Genomic DNA, 20,918 nt, shown 5'->3' on the forward strand with positions numbered 1-20,918 from the left:
ACGTTCATTAAGCTCCAGTAGTTTCCTCCCTGGTCTTACCTGCTCCTGATGATGAGGGTCATTAGGTCATGCTTTAACCTGTACATGGGCGGCAGTGAAGACAGGGTGTAAACATACGTCGGGTCAGGTGGTTTGGTACTGTTTGTTCTAGAGGTGAACAGGGTGACCTGATTTCTTTGTTTGTTTCTTCAGGATTCTTACACTCCCTCTTTCTTTCCAGACTAACCTCAGTTTACACAGCTGACTCCTGACTTTAATATACCATTTGTTTAATCTAGTTTAACAAGTGGGGGAAAAAAATAGAAAACATCTTGTTTTGAAGTAGAGTGCCAGTTAAAAATCAAGGAATAAATTATCAAAAAAAAATTTAAAAAAAAGTTAGCAATACAAACAAACTAATTATCAAATTGATTATTCATTATTTTTTTATATGTTTAAAAAGTGTTAAATATAAATATATTCCCATGAATAAATATCAATAACATTCCCATCCCCTTTGACCAATTTAGTGCAGTTAAGTATTTTATTATTATTTTTTTATTATTATTATTGAATTTAAATGTATATTTATTTTTAAAATAACCTTTTACTTTTTTTTTCTTTAATGAAAGAATTTCCAATTCAATTTTAGCTGCATACTGAAGCCTACCATTTTAATATGTTCAAGAAAATGTGACCAACTGTTTTTATAATTTATTTTGACTATTAGCAACCCTATTAGTTACAGTTTTGCAGCGATATCTCCATTTCCCCCTTCAGGTTATGTTTTAGACAGGCCGCAGACTAATGACCTATTTCAAAGCAGGCAGGTGGATCAATAGCAGTTATCTCATTGGCAGATGTCCAGTGACCCGAACAAACAGCATACAGTAGCATCTATCCTGGGTTACGGTTAGGATCAATACATGGTCACACTTTGAACTATTACACCTACTATTATGCCACAGTTCACTTTCATTATCCACGAAACAATGCAATTGGGTATTTTAAAATTATGATTTTCATGCTTGGGAAGTGAATGTAATATGCAAATATGCATTCTAATTATGCTTAACTTTAAAATATTAATATATAAAACTACATTTTAGCATTTTGTAAGTGGCACAAAGGGTGTTGTGGTTGGTTGCTAAGGCATTGCTATGTGGTTGCTAAGGCATTCTTGCATTCGATTGCTAGAATGTGGCTATGCAATATACCATATTATTTGAGGTGTCATTAAACAGTACAGATGATGTCTATTGAAGTTTTATATATATATATCAGCTAGAAATTGCTCTTTGTGAGTGCAATCTTTATTTAATAATGCCTGGAAATGTCATGGACTCTATTTGATCTAAAGAAAAGGAATCTTCATTTAATATTTGACATAGCCTGTTACTGCACAAAAACATTACTCACTTTTGTCTTAAACCCTTGATTTGTACTACATCCACTCTGGCTAAAAATAAAACGACTGCTTTAGCAGGACAGTAAATCATTCCCACCTCCCAAAAATCCCTGAATAATTAAAAATCCATAAATGAAGTGCCAGTGTGATCGAGTCTGTTATACATTATAAAGAACATTCTCTTGTCTCACAGTTTACCCGTGTCCATGAAGAGAAATCCGGCCATGTGATGTGAAAACTGCCAACAGCATCCTGAATCAGGATCATAAATAATGTAGGAGCATCAGCAGGTCCCGGTGGGGGCTTATATTGCATTGCTCTGAGTCTTGCTAATGATTGTGAGAGAAAGAGGGAGAGAGACAGAGCAAAGCAGAGAGAAATCTGAGTGTGTCCTGGAGCAGTCGGAAAACTTGCACTGTGAAGACCTGCAGCCATCTCTGCTTCTGTGAGGTTTATGGGACAAGGGACCAAAGCAAAGTGAGTGGGACAACACGGATGTGGGAAGGACAGACTGACTATTTGTTCTGCTGTTTGTCTGTGTGGCTCGTTCTCTCTTTCATTCTCTCTCCTCTCTGTCTCTCTCTCTCTCTCTCTCTTTCCGTCTCTCCGTGGAGTAAAGGAAGGCGGTCCATACAGGAGGGAGAGGAAAACACAGGGGCTGATAAGTAAGGTCCACTTTGTCTCCATCTCTCTCTCCATCAGCCTCTCGTTCAGCATGGAGCCCAACAGCCCTAAGAAAATTCAGTTTGCCGTTCCACTCTTCCAGAGCCAGTTGGATCCCCAGGCAGCCGAGCATGTAAGTAGAGAGAGGCTCTTTTATTGCATTGTGCCTAATGGAGACTGGCCTGCATTGCTCTTCGTCTCCCTTGAGGCTGTCTTGAAGCATCAGATCTGTGCAGATTGCTGCCAAAATCAGTTTTATGATATGATGTCATACATAGTGGGATTGTAGTGCTTTAAAAAAATTTAATTTTTTAATGCACACCACAGTAATGGCTTGAACAAACAGTGTTTTGCATGCACTTTAGTACGAGGAGGGAATTAAACATTTGCTGTTTGCTTTCAAAATTCTGTATTGCATGCCAAATTAGTTTTTGTCGACTATTTTGACAGGGGTAATTCAAAGAGTGCGAAGGGTGACCATGCATCGCTAAAAAAAGTGTTTTTGTTCTTTGTAAAAATTGTAGTTCGTGCAGCAGAATATATTATTATTGTGTTCCTGTTATAGTAGAGCTGTTCATTAATGGATCTGGATCCAGCGGTGAGGCTTCATGCCCGGCAGTAAAAGTGTTTGATGTTGGTGCTGTTGCTGACAATGTTATAACAGGAAAGTGTTAAGTTGATTTTATGATGATGCCGGCTTGCCCAATCATTGGCAGTCTCTCTTGTGCTGAGTAAGTTCTCCATCAGTTAATGCAGTGTTCGCTCTTGTTTCTTGGAGCCTTTTTTTTTATTAAATAAATAAAATAATCTGATCTGATGCAGGTTCAGGGCTCAGTGATTTTATGTGCTGGCACAATCAGGCTAGTAGTTCAGATTTTTACAGAACCTGCAGCTGAAGGAGCGATTGTTATAAGTACTTTTAGTACTTCGCTTCATGTATTTGTTTTCAAGTGGATCCAAGATGCTTAGAATGCTTAGAATTTTTTTTTTAGCATAGCTGTTTTTGTCCAGCTTTGGCCATTTTCATAAAACCAAGCTAGATCATATTATGTTACCTTCCAGCCTCATAATTCAGCAGCATCCAGTGAGGTCATGAGAAACTTGCAGTTGTGCTTCTAGTGATTTGGCTGGGGCTTGATAACAGCTGTACGTGATCAACAAACGTTGATGTGAAAATGCAGTTCTGGCTCGATAGGTCAAGTGACGGCTCCTCAATCTCTTTCACACTCTGGGTAATTCTTACAGGTTCATCTCTTATTTCTTATAAAATTGACTCAGAAGTTCTGGTAAATTTCAAACTGCATGGAGGTGGCCAACATCGTTGAGCGTAAGCTCATGCTGTTTCACATGTGTTGAGACAGCATGTTGTCAGGCTAAAAGTGATCTAAACCCATCAGCCTTCTTCAGGGAATTGATTGTATTGACCCCAGTGAATCACCCAGCAAATGCTGGTGTCTGGACACATGGGGTAAATCAGTCAGCATGAACATTTTACGCCCGTGTTCCATCTGTTATTAAAAAGTACCATGGCAATACTACAACTACAATTTCAATTTATGTAATTTTATCATTTTAGAGTGGTTTTGGGGCATTTTCCTACTGGTCAGACTGGGGGACCAGCTTAATCCAGCTAAGACCAGTTTAGGCTTGGTGTTTTTCCAGCAGGACACTGTGTTAAATTAAACCAATAAACCACTCAAGGATGTGTATCATAGTGATTTTAACATGATTAAATGGGTTTTGCTACATCCACAATACTTTTGTTAATGACGGTATAATTCTTATAGAATTTCTTTTCTCTTCAGATTCGCAAACGCAGACCAACTCCAGCAACTTTGGTTATCTACAATGAGCCCAGTACATCAGGTAAGAGCCTTAAACCATTAAACAAGTTGATGCTTCATTGTAGTCACTGAAAGGGCTCGTTCAGCCGATATGGACTGTTGGGTCATAGCCGACAAGGCTCTATTGAACTAGAGCTCTGCTGTGTATCTAAATTAAGATAAGAATCTGCAGCGAACGGTCTGTCCCTCATTAAGCAGTAACTTTAGGGTAAAGTTCTCAGTATTCTCTCATTGAACAAAGCTCTAACTCTATTCATTTGCTTCGGTTAACTGGCATCAGCATCCCTAATGCATTAATACTAGACCTCATGACTGTTCTTTTCAAAAACAAACCAGATTTGGTCTAATTGTGCATCATTTGGAGGTGTTTTTCAAGGTTCGATTGATGTAGTATTTCAGCTGTGGCGTATTTCGCTATTGTTTATGTAAAGCTGTGGGTTTCTGTATTGTTATGAAAATAGGCCCTCTCCAATTCTCATGTAGAGTCATTATATGATATTGCGGGAGGAAATGTGCTCTTTTGGTTTAAAGGACAACTTGATAGGTCTGATGAGGTCATTTCACATCGGAGCGTCTGTAATCTAGCCTTGGGTTGGAACAACACAACACGCTGTGAATATGGCAACGGTCAACAGGCTGCTATCAGCACAAACAACCCACCTATGGTGTCAGCATATGCGACCGGACAGGCTGTGTGGACCATCACACTACAGCTCTGTCATCTATTTCAAGTGTTGTCTCTTCTGGGTGAACTTTGAGTTTAACCTCAATGTAGAACGATTCGGCTTATCTATGAGTGGAATTCAGGGTTATTTGGGAAATGGATGGGACGTACTTTTTCAATTATATGTGCTATCTGCAAATGACACTTTGGAAGGTTAATATAGAAGCCTTTCGCTATTGCTGCTCAAACGAGGAGAAAAGGGAAGACAGCTTATAACTGGCTGAGGTCGGAGATATGCTTATACCAAGACAGTCTGTCAGTGTTTGTGGGTGGGGCTTGTGCAATATGACATCATATCATATGCAACTTATTTCTTATACTGTAATTATGACTTTTTATATCACAATTGCAAATCTCAAAGTGACATTTGATCTCACTTAATTTCTTATTTTAAACTCACAATTACCTTTTTAAACATTTTAAAAGTAAGAAACTGGCTTTACGTACTGTAGTTGTTCCTCAAGACTTGCATGGAACATTCATGTGGTCTTCACCTGAAGACTTTTGTTTTCAAACCTACATCCTGCTGAGTAAGTTCATATGTTTTCCACACGCAAGCAGAATCAATAAAGTTTTCCACTTGAGGGAAATGCCAGCACATTAGCATCATCAGTAAACATGGTAACCTCGACCCTAATCCCACTCAACAGCCCACACAATAAACAGTGTTTTTGGCACTGTAAATGTAGAGAAATCATTCCAGAGTCTAAACTAATGCTGCCTTCAAGTCATGTCAGAATGATCACGATTAGAGCACACATGAATGCCATCACAATTTTTTTGCTTGGAAATTAAAGAATGAAGGTGGAAGCTAATTGGTATCATTTATAATTATGTTTTAATTGTAAATGTGGTCTGTATAATTGACTTTGTTCACATTTTGATGAGACGTGCCAGACAGCACTGCTCATTTAGCAACGTTTATGAGGCGCCAGGCTTGTGGGACAAAACTTCCCATAATTCTCTATGGCAGCATGAAAATGATCAAATACACAGATAAAGCATAATTTCCACACCTAATGCACATCTTTTGATCTTCAGTGTTGCATTAGCACTAAAAACGCTTCCTGTGTTTGTCAAGTGAAAAGAGGAGAGAGAGATATGTGATTTTTCTAATTTTTTTTGAGAAAAAATCTATAACACATCACATCATAATTATGAATTCCAAGCTTGTAAGTTGGAACTTCCCAGAAGCACTTGAAGGCAGAAGAATTTTACAGAAGCATATAATGTCATATGCTCATGACAGTGAATTGTTTAAATGTGCTGGCTACTTTGAGGTCAGACATCAGTGATACTTGAGTACTGGGACAAAACAGGCTACAGAACTGTAAAGTCAAATTTACTCTCTGTATCAAGGAACTGTTTTGAATTAATCTGCTCAACATGTTCAGAAGTTTTCACATAGTTGGGTGCTGCTTCTTTAATGATATGTACATCTGGCAGTATTTACATAAAGAGAGACAAATCTGTGAAACATTATCAAATGGGTATATATTTTTTCCACCTTTTCCTTTTGTCATTACATAATAATGTTTTTATGTATTATTATATTATAGAATCACCTCCCTTTAAAATTATTTAAAAAAATTGCTGAAATGAAGACAGATACAGTTTTTGTTTTATCCAGCTGTTTTTCCTGTTTTTTTATTACATTTTTTTCTTTTTCCGACATGTTGGTGTTATATTTCAGGCATTTCAGGATGCAAAACAACAAAATGTGATTGTTTTAAAGGGGGGTGATTATTTTCTATATCGACTGTATATAATCTCAAACATCCAGTGTCAGAGTATCTTTACAAATGGTTCAATATCAGTGAATAAACATAGCAATGATCCACCTCATCTGAGTTTTCAGGACTAGTCTTGGCTGGAAGCTCACAGAGATCATATGTGCCCATACTCTTGTGTTTGACTTGGCAGAGACAACTGGTTTTCAGGATGGAGCCAGCATTGCCATCTGCCAGTTCTGCTTGAGAAGAGGGCCTTGTTATGAGCTCACAAGCTTCCCTTGACTAAGAGCGTTTATTGTCTCCCGATGGTTGCCAGGTCTTACTCAACAGAGATGACACGCTCTCCAGCAAAGCCATTCAAACCTGACAAATGACTGGGAAGTGCTGTTAATTTCAGAGCTGTTTGTTTTTCCTGATTGATGCAGAGGATCACTGGGTGGTTGTTGTAGTGTTGCGGTTGTGCACGGAGAACGGCTGCTTATTTTCCCCTGCTGATTTTTGATGTAGATCGCAGGGGCGTGTTGAGGAGGTGGGACGCACAAAGCTGCATTCACAAAACAAGCTCCTCTTTGTTTGGCTGGCATTTCTTCCTCTGATCCAAAACACTTGGAATTGGTCCCTTATAAAGAAAGTTTTTGAAGCTTTATGAACTTGCGTCACACGATTGCTGCTTGTCATAAACTGGGCACCATATAACCGTGAGCAGAAGATGATGTTGAAGAGCGGCTTGGTTTTTATTGTTGTTAGTGTGGTAATTTGGTCCTGTGTTCATGGAGCAGAACCTGTGGCTTTGGCAGGGACTTTGTTTGCAATACATCTTTGTAATAAGGACCTCTTGTGTGGAGCCAGTGGGCCATAAATGCAGAAAGCTCTTCTGGCTACTGTGGTTCACTGTGTGCCCCTGATTTTACTTAACATCGAAGGACTAAAATCATAATCCAGCCTTTGCTTTGAGTCCATTTCAAGTCTTAAGTGGCTATTAGGTGAGGGAATAAAGATGCTCAGTGGCTTTAAGAGAAATCAGGGGCTTTTAAAGTCTTCTTACCCCTTTAAACGTGTAACATCAGTCCAGTAGTGGTGCATACAGTCCTCGCAGTACATAATAGTTTCCATTGTATGAATGTACAATACAAAACACAGACTACATACTAAAATAATTCAGTATATGTTAAATATACTGTATATAATGGCCCTCCAAATATATGAATTTCATTATCAAACCAAATAGCATTTAACAAGCAAATTAGTTCATTATAATTAACTTCACATTTTTGAACCATTTTTGCAATGTTCATGCAGAAATCCTGTGCATATTTCTTCAATATAAATGCAACTTAGATTTTTTTTAATGCAATAACATTTGAAAATTTTCTTATGTGACTTGATGATGGAATATATCTGTATGTTTTTTTTCTATCATAAAATTAATTTTATTTCACAAGGATTGATAAAAAAAAGGAAAGACATTTATACTGTAATAAAAGATCAACTTCACCATTCTATCCAACGAATAATCCTGGAAAAAAAGTAGTTTCCACAAAAATACTATTTTCAGAATTGATAATATTTTTAAGCAGAAAATCAGCATATTAGAATGATTTCTGAAGGATCATGTGACACTGAAGACTGGAGTAATGATGCTGAAAATTCAACTTAGCATCACAGAAAAAAAAAAAAAAAAAAAAAAAAAAAAAAAAAATATATATATATATATATATATATATATTCAAATACAGAACAGTTATTTTAAATTGTAATATTTCACAATATTACTGTTTTACTGTATTTGTGATCAAATAAATGCAGCCTTAGTGAGCATAATAGACTTCTTTTAAAAAACGTTGAATAAAATTAATTAGACACAACATCATCTTTTTATCAGAAAACTTTTTGTGTGAAATAAAATCTGCAATTATAATGAATAATTTGATGTTGAAGCTACAGCTATAACAACCTTCCAATAATACCAGATTGCAAATGTTCCAGGTCCTCACTGTAAAATTTACCAATTAATAAATAATTTAAAAAAAAAGAACATTATAAGAACATTCCAGTACTTTATAAAATCATTTGGAGCCGATAGACTAGATTCAAACTCAAGGTGCTCCATAAGCTTTGAGAGCATGCATGAAACTGATGCTGACTGAAAGATGCTCTGAAAGAAACATGATGACCCTGGAAGATAAATTGGTCTAGTCCTGAAATGAACAAACAACTCTACATTTCATAACATCTGAAATAATGTATAAACCCCTCTTAGTGCAGTCGCAGAAAGAAAAAAAAAGTGCCTAAATGCAGTCTTGCATTATGAAAAAGAAACTTGGGAGTGGAATGTAAAATCTAATTTTGTTAGTCGCCTAACACATTCCATTCTTGGATCACATAAGATATAATTGATCTAAATTTGGCTTAGCTCTTAGCATCCTTTAACAGAATTTGTGGAGATAGAAACTCAGAAGAAATGAAGCACTTTTTCCAAGTTTTGGTAACATTCCTATTCAGTTATGAAAACATTATTGCTGAATGTTCTCTGAACTTGCAAAACATCCAGTTTTTTTTTTTTTTTTTTTATGTTTTTTCTAGGTTATGTGAACATTAAGGAACAGTCAATTGAATAATTTTACAAACATTATGTGAATGTTACTTTTATATGTTCTTTTAACATCTGAAACAAGTAAAACTTAAAAATATTAGACAAACATTAAACTAAAATGCTTTCGAAAAAACAGAAGAATGTTTTTGTTCATACTTTAGATTTGGATTAATCTGAATGTCATGCTAGTATGTTGGTTTGATGCACAAGAAAAATTAATTAATGAAATAGAAAGCTTTCATAATAGTATAAATGTCTTTACTGTCACTTCCGATCAATGCAAGGATGCATATTTATATACCCCCACACCCCACTCCCCATTTGGATTTTGAGTTCAAATAACATTTATTTGAAATAGAAATTCTTTTGTAACCATGTAAATGTATTTATTGTCACTTTCAATACTTTCAATGTATCCTAATCACTAAGTATAATTTTCTTTAAAAAATAAAGAATAAAAAAAATTATTTGTAGATATATTTTCTACATTTATAAAGCACTGAAATGGTTTTTGTTTTAAGTATATATGTTATTTTTTATTATTCAGGAGATGACAAGCAGACTACAAGCAATCAAACAGAAGTGAGTATCTAAAGCAATAACAGAGATGAGAGATTAACCCTTGCACTTAAAATGAGCATTAGATTTGCTCTCCCTCACTCCTGTATCCAACATCATGGAATCAGACATCACACGGTGTTCTTTTCAGTTGTCTTAGTGGACGTGGCAGTATGTAAGCTAAGCATCTGGCAGAGGTCTCTATGCTAAGATGCTCAGCGGAGGGCTTTGCTATGAGATGGATGGAGCTCTGATGCAGTTGTCATTGATTACCTGCTGGAGCAAAGCTCCTGAAATAGAGTCTGCGTGAAATCAGATCCCCTCTCTCACGCTGTGCTTTTCCACTGTCCACGCAAGGCCCAGAGTGCCCAGCTGTCTCCAGCCCAGAGGAAACAGAGCGTCTACACACCACCTACCATGAGAGGTATGAAGCCCGCATCCAAACATATACACCATGTGCATATTATGTGATGTTTCAGGCTCTTACGTAACCATCTGAGTCATTCCTGTTATGCAGTACCTTTTGAGTTTGGTAACATTTGAAAAAAAAAAAAGAATATACTTACGTCATAATTTAGTATTTCTATAAAGGGACCAGACTTTCAGAAAAAAGGCCAAACTCAGAAACTTGAATTTTAATAATTCCAACTTGATTATTTATACAATGGGAAGAAAAAAAATAAATACAGATCTAAAGTTTAAAATTTCTCAGTAATTCATGAGAGTTAACATACATTTAATATTTTTCTATACCTTTGATAATATTGATATTATCATACTATTTTCTGTAACTCTACATTATCAGCCAAAAGGGATTGTTTTAGGGTCAAACAAGCCAATTAATAGTTATATTTATACAGTTTTTATGTTAATATATTTATAATACATTATTATTATTATTTTATACAGTTTACACTTATAATGTGTACATCTGTACATACTGAAAGTCTTCTGCTACATTTACTTCTCTTACTCCATATACATGTATAGTATATTTTTTATTACTATTTTTATTCTTAATCTTACTTATTTGTGCACTTATTGCACACTTGGCAAATAAAGATTATCTGATTCTGATTATTGATGCACAGAACATAACAACAGAACAACAAATTGATCATCAAAATCCCTTGTTAATACCAGTGTTATTTTTGTATAATTTATATAGTATTGTACTTTATTTTTTGTTTATATGCTTAATTAGATTATTATTATTATTATTATTATTATTTAGTTAGTTAGTTAAAGTTTTAGTAGTTTTGTTAGTAGTTTTGTTTTCATTTTTATTAGTTTTTGTTTTTTAAAAGCATGTCTATAGTTTTTATTAGGCTTTAGTTTCTTTGTTTTTTTATTTTGGTACTTCAACTTAAACTAAACAAACATGAGAAATTTAGCTGAAATAAAGTAATTTTTAAAATGAAGAATAAAATTAGTTAATAATAAATCTAAGAAAAATAATAGATGAAGGCAATGAAAATGTACTGCATTGTAGAAATTATCTGTCTATGCCATCTGTGTGTACAGTATGATTCCCAGTACACTTACTTAGCCATGCCATCTTCTCCATTAACATTCACACTACACATATTTCACCGATGGAGGCGGCGTTTTGCATCCAATGACCCACACATGCAGCCCACACAACAGACTACTCACACTGCACGTGCTTATGGATCAGTTGCTAATAATAACACAGTTCCTCCGCTCTTAACCACCTACAGTGAGGTCCGAAGTCTGAGTCCACTAGTGAACACACGTCTGTTTTTCCGAGCTTGATTTGAGAATCATCCAAAGAGCATCTTGAGCTTCACTGAAAGAAACATCTGATAATAACATGAGCATTGTCAGAGATTTGATTAGTAACCTAGAAATAATGCAGAATTGTAAATATTTTTTATTTAGAATGCTTCATTGTTTAAAATATTTAAGAATCCCAAACATTTGTATATTTCTGGGTTAAAATTAAAATCTGAATACCAGATTTTCAATGTGGTCTCAGACTTTAAACCCACTGTACATGATATAATACACTGCCTGTGTCCATTCATAGCTCTTCATTGAAAAGTGTTTTTATTTTAATCTGAACTATTTGTCCATTTTAAGCAGCAACTTAAAAATATTTTTTTTCTTGTCACTTTGTTTCTCAAGTAAATTTATTTTGATTTAAAGGGATACTCCACCCCAAAATGAAAATGTTGTCATTAATCATACTAAAGTAAGTAACTTTCATACGATAACTTTCATACCTTTCATGGACCTTGACACTGTTATTTACTTGGCAGTCTATGGGACAGTCAAAGGTCAAAATATCTTAAATTGTGTTCCAAAGACGAACTAACCTTTTATGGGTTTGGAACGACATGGGGGTAAGTGATTAATGACAAAATTTTCATTTTGGGGTGGAGTATCCCTTTAGGAATCTTAGATTTGCAATGGAAAACAAGACTGTGGAAGAACATCCCTTTTTTGCAGTGTGATCAGAAGTTACAGAAAAAGTATTTTAGTGGTTGGGAGCAGAGCTATTCAAGCCTTAAGCTTTTTTTATTATTAAAATTAATTTGATAAAAAAAAAAAATGGAGATCAGTTGTAAGTTGTATTTTCAATCTTTGTAGTGTTGCTAATGCAACTTGCTGTGTGCTCTCTAGACATTTACATTTAGAAAACTTACTTATGTGTTGTGTTCTCTTCAGGTTATTCCTTACATTTTATTTTCTTGGTATTAAAAAGGTCTTTAAAAAGTCTTAAATTTACCTTCATAAAACCTACAGAAACCCTGCCACTCCAGTGATGTCATGTGAAAATGTGAAAAATCTTCCTTTTTATGAGGAGAGAGTTTGTTGATTTTAATAATTGCTAATTTTTGCCAATTAAAAGGGCAGCAGAGAGCAGGAAATGATCCAAACTGGATTCAAACTCTGGTCGCCTGCGCATAAGTGCCATTATGCACTCAACATGCCAGAACATGCATTGTCTGTCAGGCAGGGTTTGTTTGCGAAGTAGTGGTGTTATTAAGATGATGAGGGGGGGGGGGGGTGGTGGTGTAGTCCTCGTTGATTAATAGTAGAGGAGGTTTCCTGGCATGGATGTGCTAAATTCACATTAGCTTGAGCTATTGATTGGAGTGGGGGGAGGAGAGAGAGATACATCATTCTAGAGAGACGGCCTCAAATGGACAGCCTGGCAGAGCAGTTTTGAATGAACACTCAGCATTCTTTTAGCAGAAACAGCTAAAGCAATCTGATTTGCAGTGATGCCAAGTACTGTACTGGTGTGGGCTAGTCATGGTTCAGTGGTGTCAGAACCTCATTTGTGTAAGTAGGGCTGTCTTGTCTGTGAAAAGATTTTTAAAAGTTTTCAGAAGATTGCTTTGGATAGCGACAAAGTGGTGAGCTGAACTCATTCCAGGGTAAAACTGCTGAGTGTATGTAGCTGTTTAGTGAGTGCCTACTTTTTAGTGGTCTTGATTGTGGGAACGTTTTTCCCATTCATTTTCTCTACTAGGATTTCAAAATACTCTTCTGTTATGTGTTCAAAGCCATGAATTATACCAACCAGCTCTGAGATCAGTCATTTGAAGAAAAAAAAAAAAAGTATTAGTATTCATTATTTTTTTTTGTTTTTGTGTTTTTTGCTTAAACAAATTTAAAGGAATAATTCACCCAAAAATGAAAAACTGCTGAAAATTTACCCTCAGGCCATCCAAGATGTAGATGTGTTTGTTTCTTCAACGAAGCGGTTTCAAGTTAAACCATCTTAATAAGTGATTAGTTTCTTACTAACACATAGCTTTTCACTTCACCAGAGATTAATTGATGGACTGGAGTCGTGTGGATTATTTGTGGATTATTTGTGGATTATTTAGATTTTTTTATCAGCTGTTTTGACTCTCATTATGACGGCACCCATTCACTGCAGACAATCCACTGGTGAGCAAACATAGACTGTATAAAAACATGGACGTAGTGTCCGTGATGTCACGAGTCGATTCCTGAAGAGCATTTTTGAACAGCAAAGTGGGCGGAGGCGGCCGTCGCCATCTTGGCAGCGCGTCACCGCGCATCACTCCCAGATAATCGAAAACGGGCAAAAAGCCGGGAGCTGATTGATGAAGCCATGCCCACCTGGCTCGACGGCAGCGTCAGCAGCAACAATCCACCTGTCACTCAAGTGGCCACGCCCTTAATTATGCAGAACTTTAAGGCTTAATATAATTTAAACGGATGAGTTATAAAAAAAATTCACCCCCCTCACAGTTGTCATGAAGGGCAAAATTAGCTATATGGACCAAAATAATTTTTTGAAAAACTTCAAAACTTCCTTGTTGGCTTCATGAGAGAGAGCGGGAGGTGGCCACTTGTGAGCAAGTGATGGAATTCTACATTTCTCCAAATCTGTTCTGACGAACAAACAAACTCATCTACCTCTGTTGCACTCTAACGTCTTTGTGTAAATCACAGTTCTGTTTTGTTACTAGTAGTTTATAATTTAGGATTCCCTGATCAACTTTTTATTGTTTTGTATCTTGATTTTATTTATTTTTATTTTTCCCAAGTTATTTCAATTATGATGAATTCTCTCTTTTAAACAATTATTTTTAATACATTGTTAATTATGTCGTTCTTTAGAAGAGTATATTGTGTAAATGAGTCCTGTAAGTATCATCATCATCAGACAGTTACATTTGGAGCTCTGCAGATGAAACTTTCTGAAAGCTCTTAAGATGCTTTCAGATCTGCTTCATGAGAGAGCTATCAGCTTACACTGCATTAGCCCTCTACTTTGATACATCAACAAGAAATATGGTGCTGTTGATCAAAACTGATGTCAGCCCAACTAGGGCTGGGCAATATATTGAGTATTCATGGTTTGATTTTTCATATTTGTGTTGATTTTGCTGGCGATATATATATATAGGCCATTAAGTTACCTGAAGAGCTTGTCATTAGACTCATTGCACAATCTATCCTTTCCTTGTTTTATATTATATTGTATTATAAAAATGACTAATAAAATATTATCATAAAATATCATTAATTTTAGTAAAATTCTATGTAGGTAAATATTGTTGTTGTTATTGTTTTTCCTATATTGCCCAGACCTTAGTTTTTAAAAGTTTAAATAAATACTTTCAATGCCTAAATACTGGTTCTTTTGTTTTTTGGTTTGAGATGCATAGCATGGATACATCTCGTAAGTCATTCATTTTCCATTTCATAGCCGACCGTTAAGTGTACTTCGATTGATGTCATACATTTGGATGAGGTTCAGAGGTCTCACACTGTTCCACACACTGCACGCCTGTGCTGATAGCCTGTGTCCACTGTGTGGCGCTGTGCTGTGTGTCCTGTGTTGAGTGCAGAGCTGCAGCTGGTGGTGGAGCAGCACTTTCAGAGGCAGGAGCAGCAGGAGCCAGGGCTCTCTGACAGCCCAGACACGCCCAGTCCGATCACAGCACAGCATTTTGCCAACGAAGCTCAGTGGGCCAATCACAACAGCTCAGAGCCCAATGGCAATGAGTCTTATGTCAGTACTGAGGGGCAGCCAGGCAGCAGTGGGGCCGGGGGTAAGTCCAGAACAATAACTGGGAAGCAGATGTAATACCGTTTTTACAGGTACAGGTAGCTAGGAAAGTACATGTAACAACCCCTTACTTGTAACAGACAAAACAGACAAAATAAATCTGTGCAGAGAATTATGGAAGACCAATGTACTCTAAATTAAATAATGTAATCACTTAAATAAATCATTAATTTATTTCAATTTATTATTCAGTGAAAGCCTTAACAAAACTACTGCATTTAAATAATAGGCCTACTTTTGAAAATATTTTATTATGAAAAACCACTCTGGGTCTGTGCATTCATGATTCATCAATAAGGATTTGGAAATGAAGTCTGTTATCATTAACACTCATATCTTGAAGCCAGCGTTACTTTAGTACATTGAGATACTATTTCTTATATGAATATTTTCAGTCAATTTTTATTTTTTAATTAAAGTTATAGCCTTTTTGTTTTAACTTAAGTGCATCAAGTTAAACTAAATTAAAATGGACATTTTTAATTCAAGCTGAATCTATTTATCTATTTAAATAAATGAAATGCATTGGTTTATTTTATGCAGTGGTTTTATGTAAGTGGATATGAAAATGTTTCTATCTATCTATCTATCTATCTATCTATCTATCTATCTATCTATCTATCTATCTATTATTTTGCACTGCAAAATGTGTACATTTAATCGATTTAATTAATAGTTTTTATAATACAAAATAAATTGGTATATGTAACATTTCTGTTTAATTAATTGATTTAATTATCTTAGTTTGAGTGGTTTTAACCTTCATAAATAATATCTTGGTGCACGATTATGTAAAGAAAACTGATTGCTTGGATGGAAGATCTGCTGCACTTGACTGACAAGACTTTTTTGTCTCCGTCTCTCTATTTTTGTTTTTTTTTTATTATTTTTTTCTATTATTATTTTTAATATTATTACTACCATTGTTTTGTAAATTCATATACAGGAGACACAGCAGACACCTCAGGAAGTGAGCAGAAAAACTTGAGCAGTCCTTCATCTGTCTCTCGATAGCTGTAATATTGTACCTGGCACACCGTAGACCCTTCCTAAACATTAACAGTACCCTCTACTCTTTGGACTCTGAATAAGAAGACATGCTTTCTCTAAATACACATACTGTACTTTCTCACCTCTTTCTAAGTTCACTTCAAAGTGATGACTTCCTTTAATCAGTTTTATTTGTGTGAAATGTAATGCTTGTTCTTCACTCTGAAATCTGTACTGAAGTGATCTGTTCTGTTTGTTTTTCTATTTGATAAAATGGCATTTGAAATATTTCCGATATGTATATCTGTGGCATCAGAAATGCGGGCAGCATATTTTTGGCACTTTCAGATCGGTTGTAATAATTTCTTTATGGGTATGGATTTACTTGTGAAATAGAGACAATGAAATAAACTTTTTTTGGAGCTTGAAAAAAAAAGGAATGATGTAAATAATTTTGATTAAGTGCTGTTTATCTAATGTTTCTGTCATTTTGGTTCTTCATTTCCCACTTCCAAAATGTTTCAATCATCTAAGATAAGTAAACAAAGACCTAATAGAGCACTGCAGTGATGACGTATTTTTTCTTTAAATTTAGCATCACACTTGTTCCCTCAACAAAAACCCAACAGGATTTTTCCACTGGCTTTTGGATTTTTGCAGCTCTGTGACCAACAAAAGTTTATAATACTTACATGATTTGTTCATCATGATAATCTTCACAAATTAACCTTTTTGAAGCCTAAATAAAATCGCCAGAAGTAAAAAGCTAAACATAGACTATAAACTACACCATGGCTGCATGATTTTATTTTAATTTTTTCCAGGCTATTTCAATGATGATGAATTCTCACTTTTAAACAATTATTTTTAATGCATAGGTAATTATGTTGTTTTAGATGAGTACATTGTGTAAATGAGTACTGTAAATATTAGGCAAAAAAAGTCCCTAAAATTTGAGTTACAATACTTTGCAAAAGTGCAAATAAAAATAGCTTGATTGTAAAAGTTACTAGTGAGCTGATAAGTTTACCTGTTCGGATGAAGTTTATTAATATGAGAAGGTATTACTGTTGTATTTTATGTTGTAGAATAAAACATTAAAATATTTATTTTAACCAATTAACCAAAACAGACATTAGGACAATGGAAACAGCTAAAAAGAAAACTTATTTCCAGGTTTGGCCTACAAAAATATGTCATCCCTGCAGCACACTATGTGTTATTTATGCTATAAGACATATAATGAGGCTTAAAGGTGAAGTATGTCACTTCTGTGCAAACTAACAGCACCACACCAGCTTCTCTTCTCTGTGGAAAGAGAAGAAAAATAATTGGGAAAAATCACCTCATTTAGCATGGCGACTGTAAAAATTAAAGTCTTGCTTTTCTGTTCAGCTTTTTGATAAAGGCATTGCTTCTAAATGTGATACATGTTGTCAGATTTTATTGCTGATTTGAAAATATGTTGTAACAACAGAACAGTTGTGAGCATCAGGAAATGTTGGAACGAGAAATAACTTATAACTTGTCTATTTTGTATTACAAAGATGGTCAACAAGCTTTTACATCCAGAATAATATATAAAAAATATTAATTCTGCAGTTGTGTTTGTTCAAAAATGCCATACTTCACCTTTTAAGAAAAAAGCTTATCATACCTATTGTCTATATTCTTCTGCGTTGAGATGATCGCAATCAACCTTTGAACTAACTTAGCCTAGTCAACTGGATCTAGAAGGGTAAGTCAGATCACACAGGGACAGGTGCATGCTGGGACTCACGCTGTGTTCATCCTGCAGGTAGAGAGCACAGTGATACCAAGCAAGAGGAACGAGAGAGTCATCATCCTCCAAAACTCTCTCAAAAACACCTGGACACACTGTCTGAGGAACCCGGAGACCTGTCACCACGACGCAAAGACACACCATACCAGCACCAGCCACCCTTCGTCCCTGGTAGGACCAGATCATAATCACATAATACATAATACTGGAGAAACATGACATGTAGGACAAGCTTCACTACGATTTGCATATTATATTAATTTGTTGTTTGTTGGTCCATTGGTTCATGTCAGTCTTTTGTTCTATTAAATATCGCTCATATGCATATGAACATTTGTGAACTTTAACCTGAGAATTTAGCAAAAAGATGCTTGACCAAAAGAGAATACAATGCTGCAATGTTAATCATATATTAGGGCTGCACAATTATGACAAAAATCATAATAGTTGATTATTCCCTTGAAATTGTAATTGCGTTTATTAATTACAATTATCACAATTTACATTGAATGATGTTTATGCCATTGTTTGATGCAGCTGCATGCCGTATTTTTATATGAAAATAAACAAGCTGAAAACACTCTAACTGAAAAACCTTTTGTGCTTTTCTATGGTATTAAGCCTCAAATGTCAACTATACATCGGATTGGTTTCTTCTTTAAATTATAAAAAAAAAGTAAAAATATGAATGGTATTATAATGTTATACTAAAACTAAAACAATGGAAAAACCCTTAAGATATCATGTAGAAAGAACAAAACATATCTTAAGCATGCCGATTAACATAAGTGGACTTTGAATGATTAATTGCCGCTTTGAACGATTACGTAATTGTGGCATCCATAATTGTAATCGCGATTAGAAATTTGATTAATTGTGCAGCCCTACCATATATACAATACCTCCCAATAGTAAGACAATCTCTGGCAGCTACCCCTGTCTCGTTTTGTTTAGTATGTGCGCTCGCTGACTGGAGTTTGATTGACAGGCAAACTGACCAATCGTAATGGCGAATCTGCCATTTTTGTCCGACAAACAAACTACTGTAAACAGGAGAGTAGATTAACATTGGTGGACTTGAACTTGAAAAGGGTGTATTGATGTCCTTCCATAGTTGAAACAATACCTTCTGATGTTCATTCATGTTTATTTTGTGCTATAACTAGTAAAGAGGAAGCAATTATCAATTCACGTGCTGCTTGAGGTGCTACAGTGATCTGTCATGTCACATTAAAGGGCCAACAGTAACTAAGGCTGGGTATACGCTATGTAATTTTCATCTGATTTTGAGTCAAACGGACAGAAGCAGTGGCGGCTACACAGTTCTTTGATAATTTAAATCTTTACTCTTCGATTTCTCTATATAATTTATTCACTGTTTGAATAACCGTGGAAATTAATGAGTTATAATAACTTCAAATGTTTTAATTAAATTGTGTTCAAGTTAAATGCAAATTCAGTTGTATTAAAAATACTTTATGACATGACACTCACCTAAAACGATGGGTTTGTGATGTGTGTTGTTTAACATTAGGCTACTTTCAGCCTTGAGTCACCCTCTGCCAGACACTTAGTTTTCTATCACATAGCCATGCATCGTCACTCGTTTTAATTTACTACTCAGGTGGTTCTGCTATAGGTTAACTAAAATTTGACGGCTGCAATCGCGTTGCGTCAATTTACAAAATAAATTCTACTGTTATCGACATCATCATCTAATTTAGTCAATGTTACTATGGTTACAGCCAGGTAATAGTCAAGTGTAGCGTGAGAACAAAGGGGATTGACATTGGCTTGTTCATACAGTACTGTTAATACGGTTCAGTGTTCATACAGTAAGCTGTTGTGTGAATCCGGTTTAGGAGTCACACCTGTTATGGAAAGTTGAAAGCTGACTGTTGCCCAAATCTCCTCTTTTCACAGGGATAAAGATGCTGAAAAATCAGACAGACCCTTCTTCACTTTTCCAGGAGGAAGAAGAGAACAGCGGGGAATGGCAAGACAGTCAGATGGAGTAACTGGTTGATTTACATGAGGAAGTGATGTAATTTATAATAGTGTATGGGAACAGTACCCCCACCCCCCCACCCACCCCCAAGTTTGAAAGTACATTTCACAGCCTTTTTTTAAATATATTTGTGCAATTTTATCCCAAAACACTAAGAGGCTTTTTTTAATAGTGATCTCAAACTTTTTTTTTTTTTATCCCTGCCATACATTCTCTGGTATTGTGATTTATTTCAAAATATATTAACTTTCATGTAGTTGTGATTCATCATGAGTTGTAATATGAAAGTGTAAGAAAACTCATACTCTCCAGATGATTTAGCAATACATGGGGAGGATTGCTAAGCCAATCACATCCTGCCATGTTATTTTTGATCACCTCTTGTGGAAAGTGCTTGAGGCTTTGATGAAACTTTCTCTGACAAGAAGCAATATTTTTGTAGGTACAGTATATGGCTGTTTTGTATGCAGATATGACTCTGAAGTCCCACACAGCTGTTGTACAGCCCAATGGCTCTTTGACATGAGTGTCTGAAACGTGGGCATTATACATGGAGTTAAAACTTGATACTGTACATGCTAACATGGTTAGAGTATTTTAGATCTTCTGCAACAAACACACACACACATTTTTTCCCCCAAAAATAATCAATCTTCATCAATGTGTTATAATACTGTCAAAAATAGGTTTTTACAAGATGACAGAGCAAATGTAGTAAATGTAAATGCTTTTGAACATATGCCCGCTCTTTAACATCACTCTATTAATATTTTTCTGAAACAATAAATCTGTAGTAAATTTGATGAACAAGTATTTCCAACAAATATATTGTGTGAATTACAAAACATACATTCTACATGTCTTACTGGTGACTTCAATAGCGCATTTGATATAGATCATGAAGTCTAAACAGAATCTCATAAATGTCTAGGTACATTTCACCTGCATAAAAGATAAATCATTTTTTGGGGGGCCATTAAGACCCCCATCCCCCCTTATTTTATTTTTTTGTCTTTCTTTTTTTTTTTTTTTTTTTTTTTTTTGCATGATAACA

The 20,918-nt window shown here is 35.3% G+C and overlaps 1 protein-coding gene across 3 annotated transcripts; it reads left to right on the top strand.

The window, feature by feature from the left end:
* Positions 1–1,705: 1,705 nt before the first annotated feature.
* On the top strand, positions 1,706–20,667 carry LOC109096078 (protein phosphatase 1 regulatory subunit 1C-like). 3 transcript variants are annotated; one of them, XM_042764220.1, is made up of 7 exons: positions 1,706–1,864; positions 2,007–2,183; positions 3,856–3,916; positions 9,492–9,526; positions 9,860–9,926; positions 17,872–18,027; positions 19,780–20,667. In XM_042764220.1, the coding sequence occupies exons 2-7, from the start codon at positions 2,103–2,105 to the stop codon at positions 19,872–19,874; spliced, it is 495 nt and encodes a 164-aa protein (XP_042620154.1). In that variant the 5' UTR covers positions 1,706–1,864; positions 2,007–2,102; the 3' UTR covers positions 19,875–20,667. The 3 variants fall into 3 exon arrangements, with proteins under 3 accessions (XP_042620154.1, XP_018965300.1, XP_018965301.1); XM_019109755.2 differs by lacking the exons at positions 17,872–18,027; positions 19,780–20,667 and adding exons at positions 14,863–15,066; positions 16,030–16,631 and having other exon boundaries at positions 1,711–1,864; XM_019109756.2 differs by lacking the exons at positions 17,872–18,027; positions 19,780–20,667 and adding exons at positions 14,863–15,066; positions 16,030–16,631 and having other exon boundaries at positions 1,747–1,864; positions 2,002–2,183.
* The last annotated feature ends 251 nt before the right edge of the window (positions 20,668–20,918 follow it).

Source organism: Cyprinus carpio, chromosome A9, assembly GCF_018340385.1.
Source record: "Cyprinus carpio isolate SPL01 chromosome A9, ASM1834038v1, whole genome shotgun sequence".
NCBI lineage: Eukaryota > Metazoa > Chordata > Actinopteri > Cypriniformes > Cyprinidae > Cyprinus > Cyprinus carpio.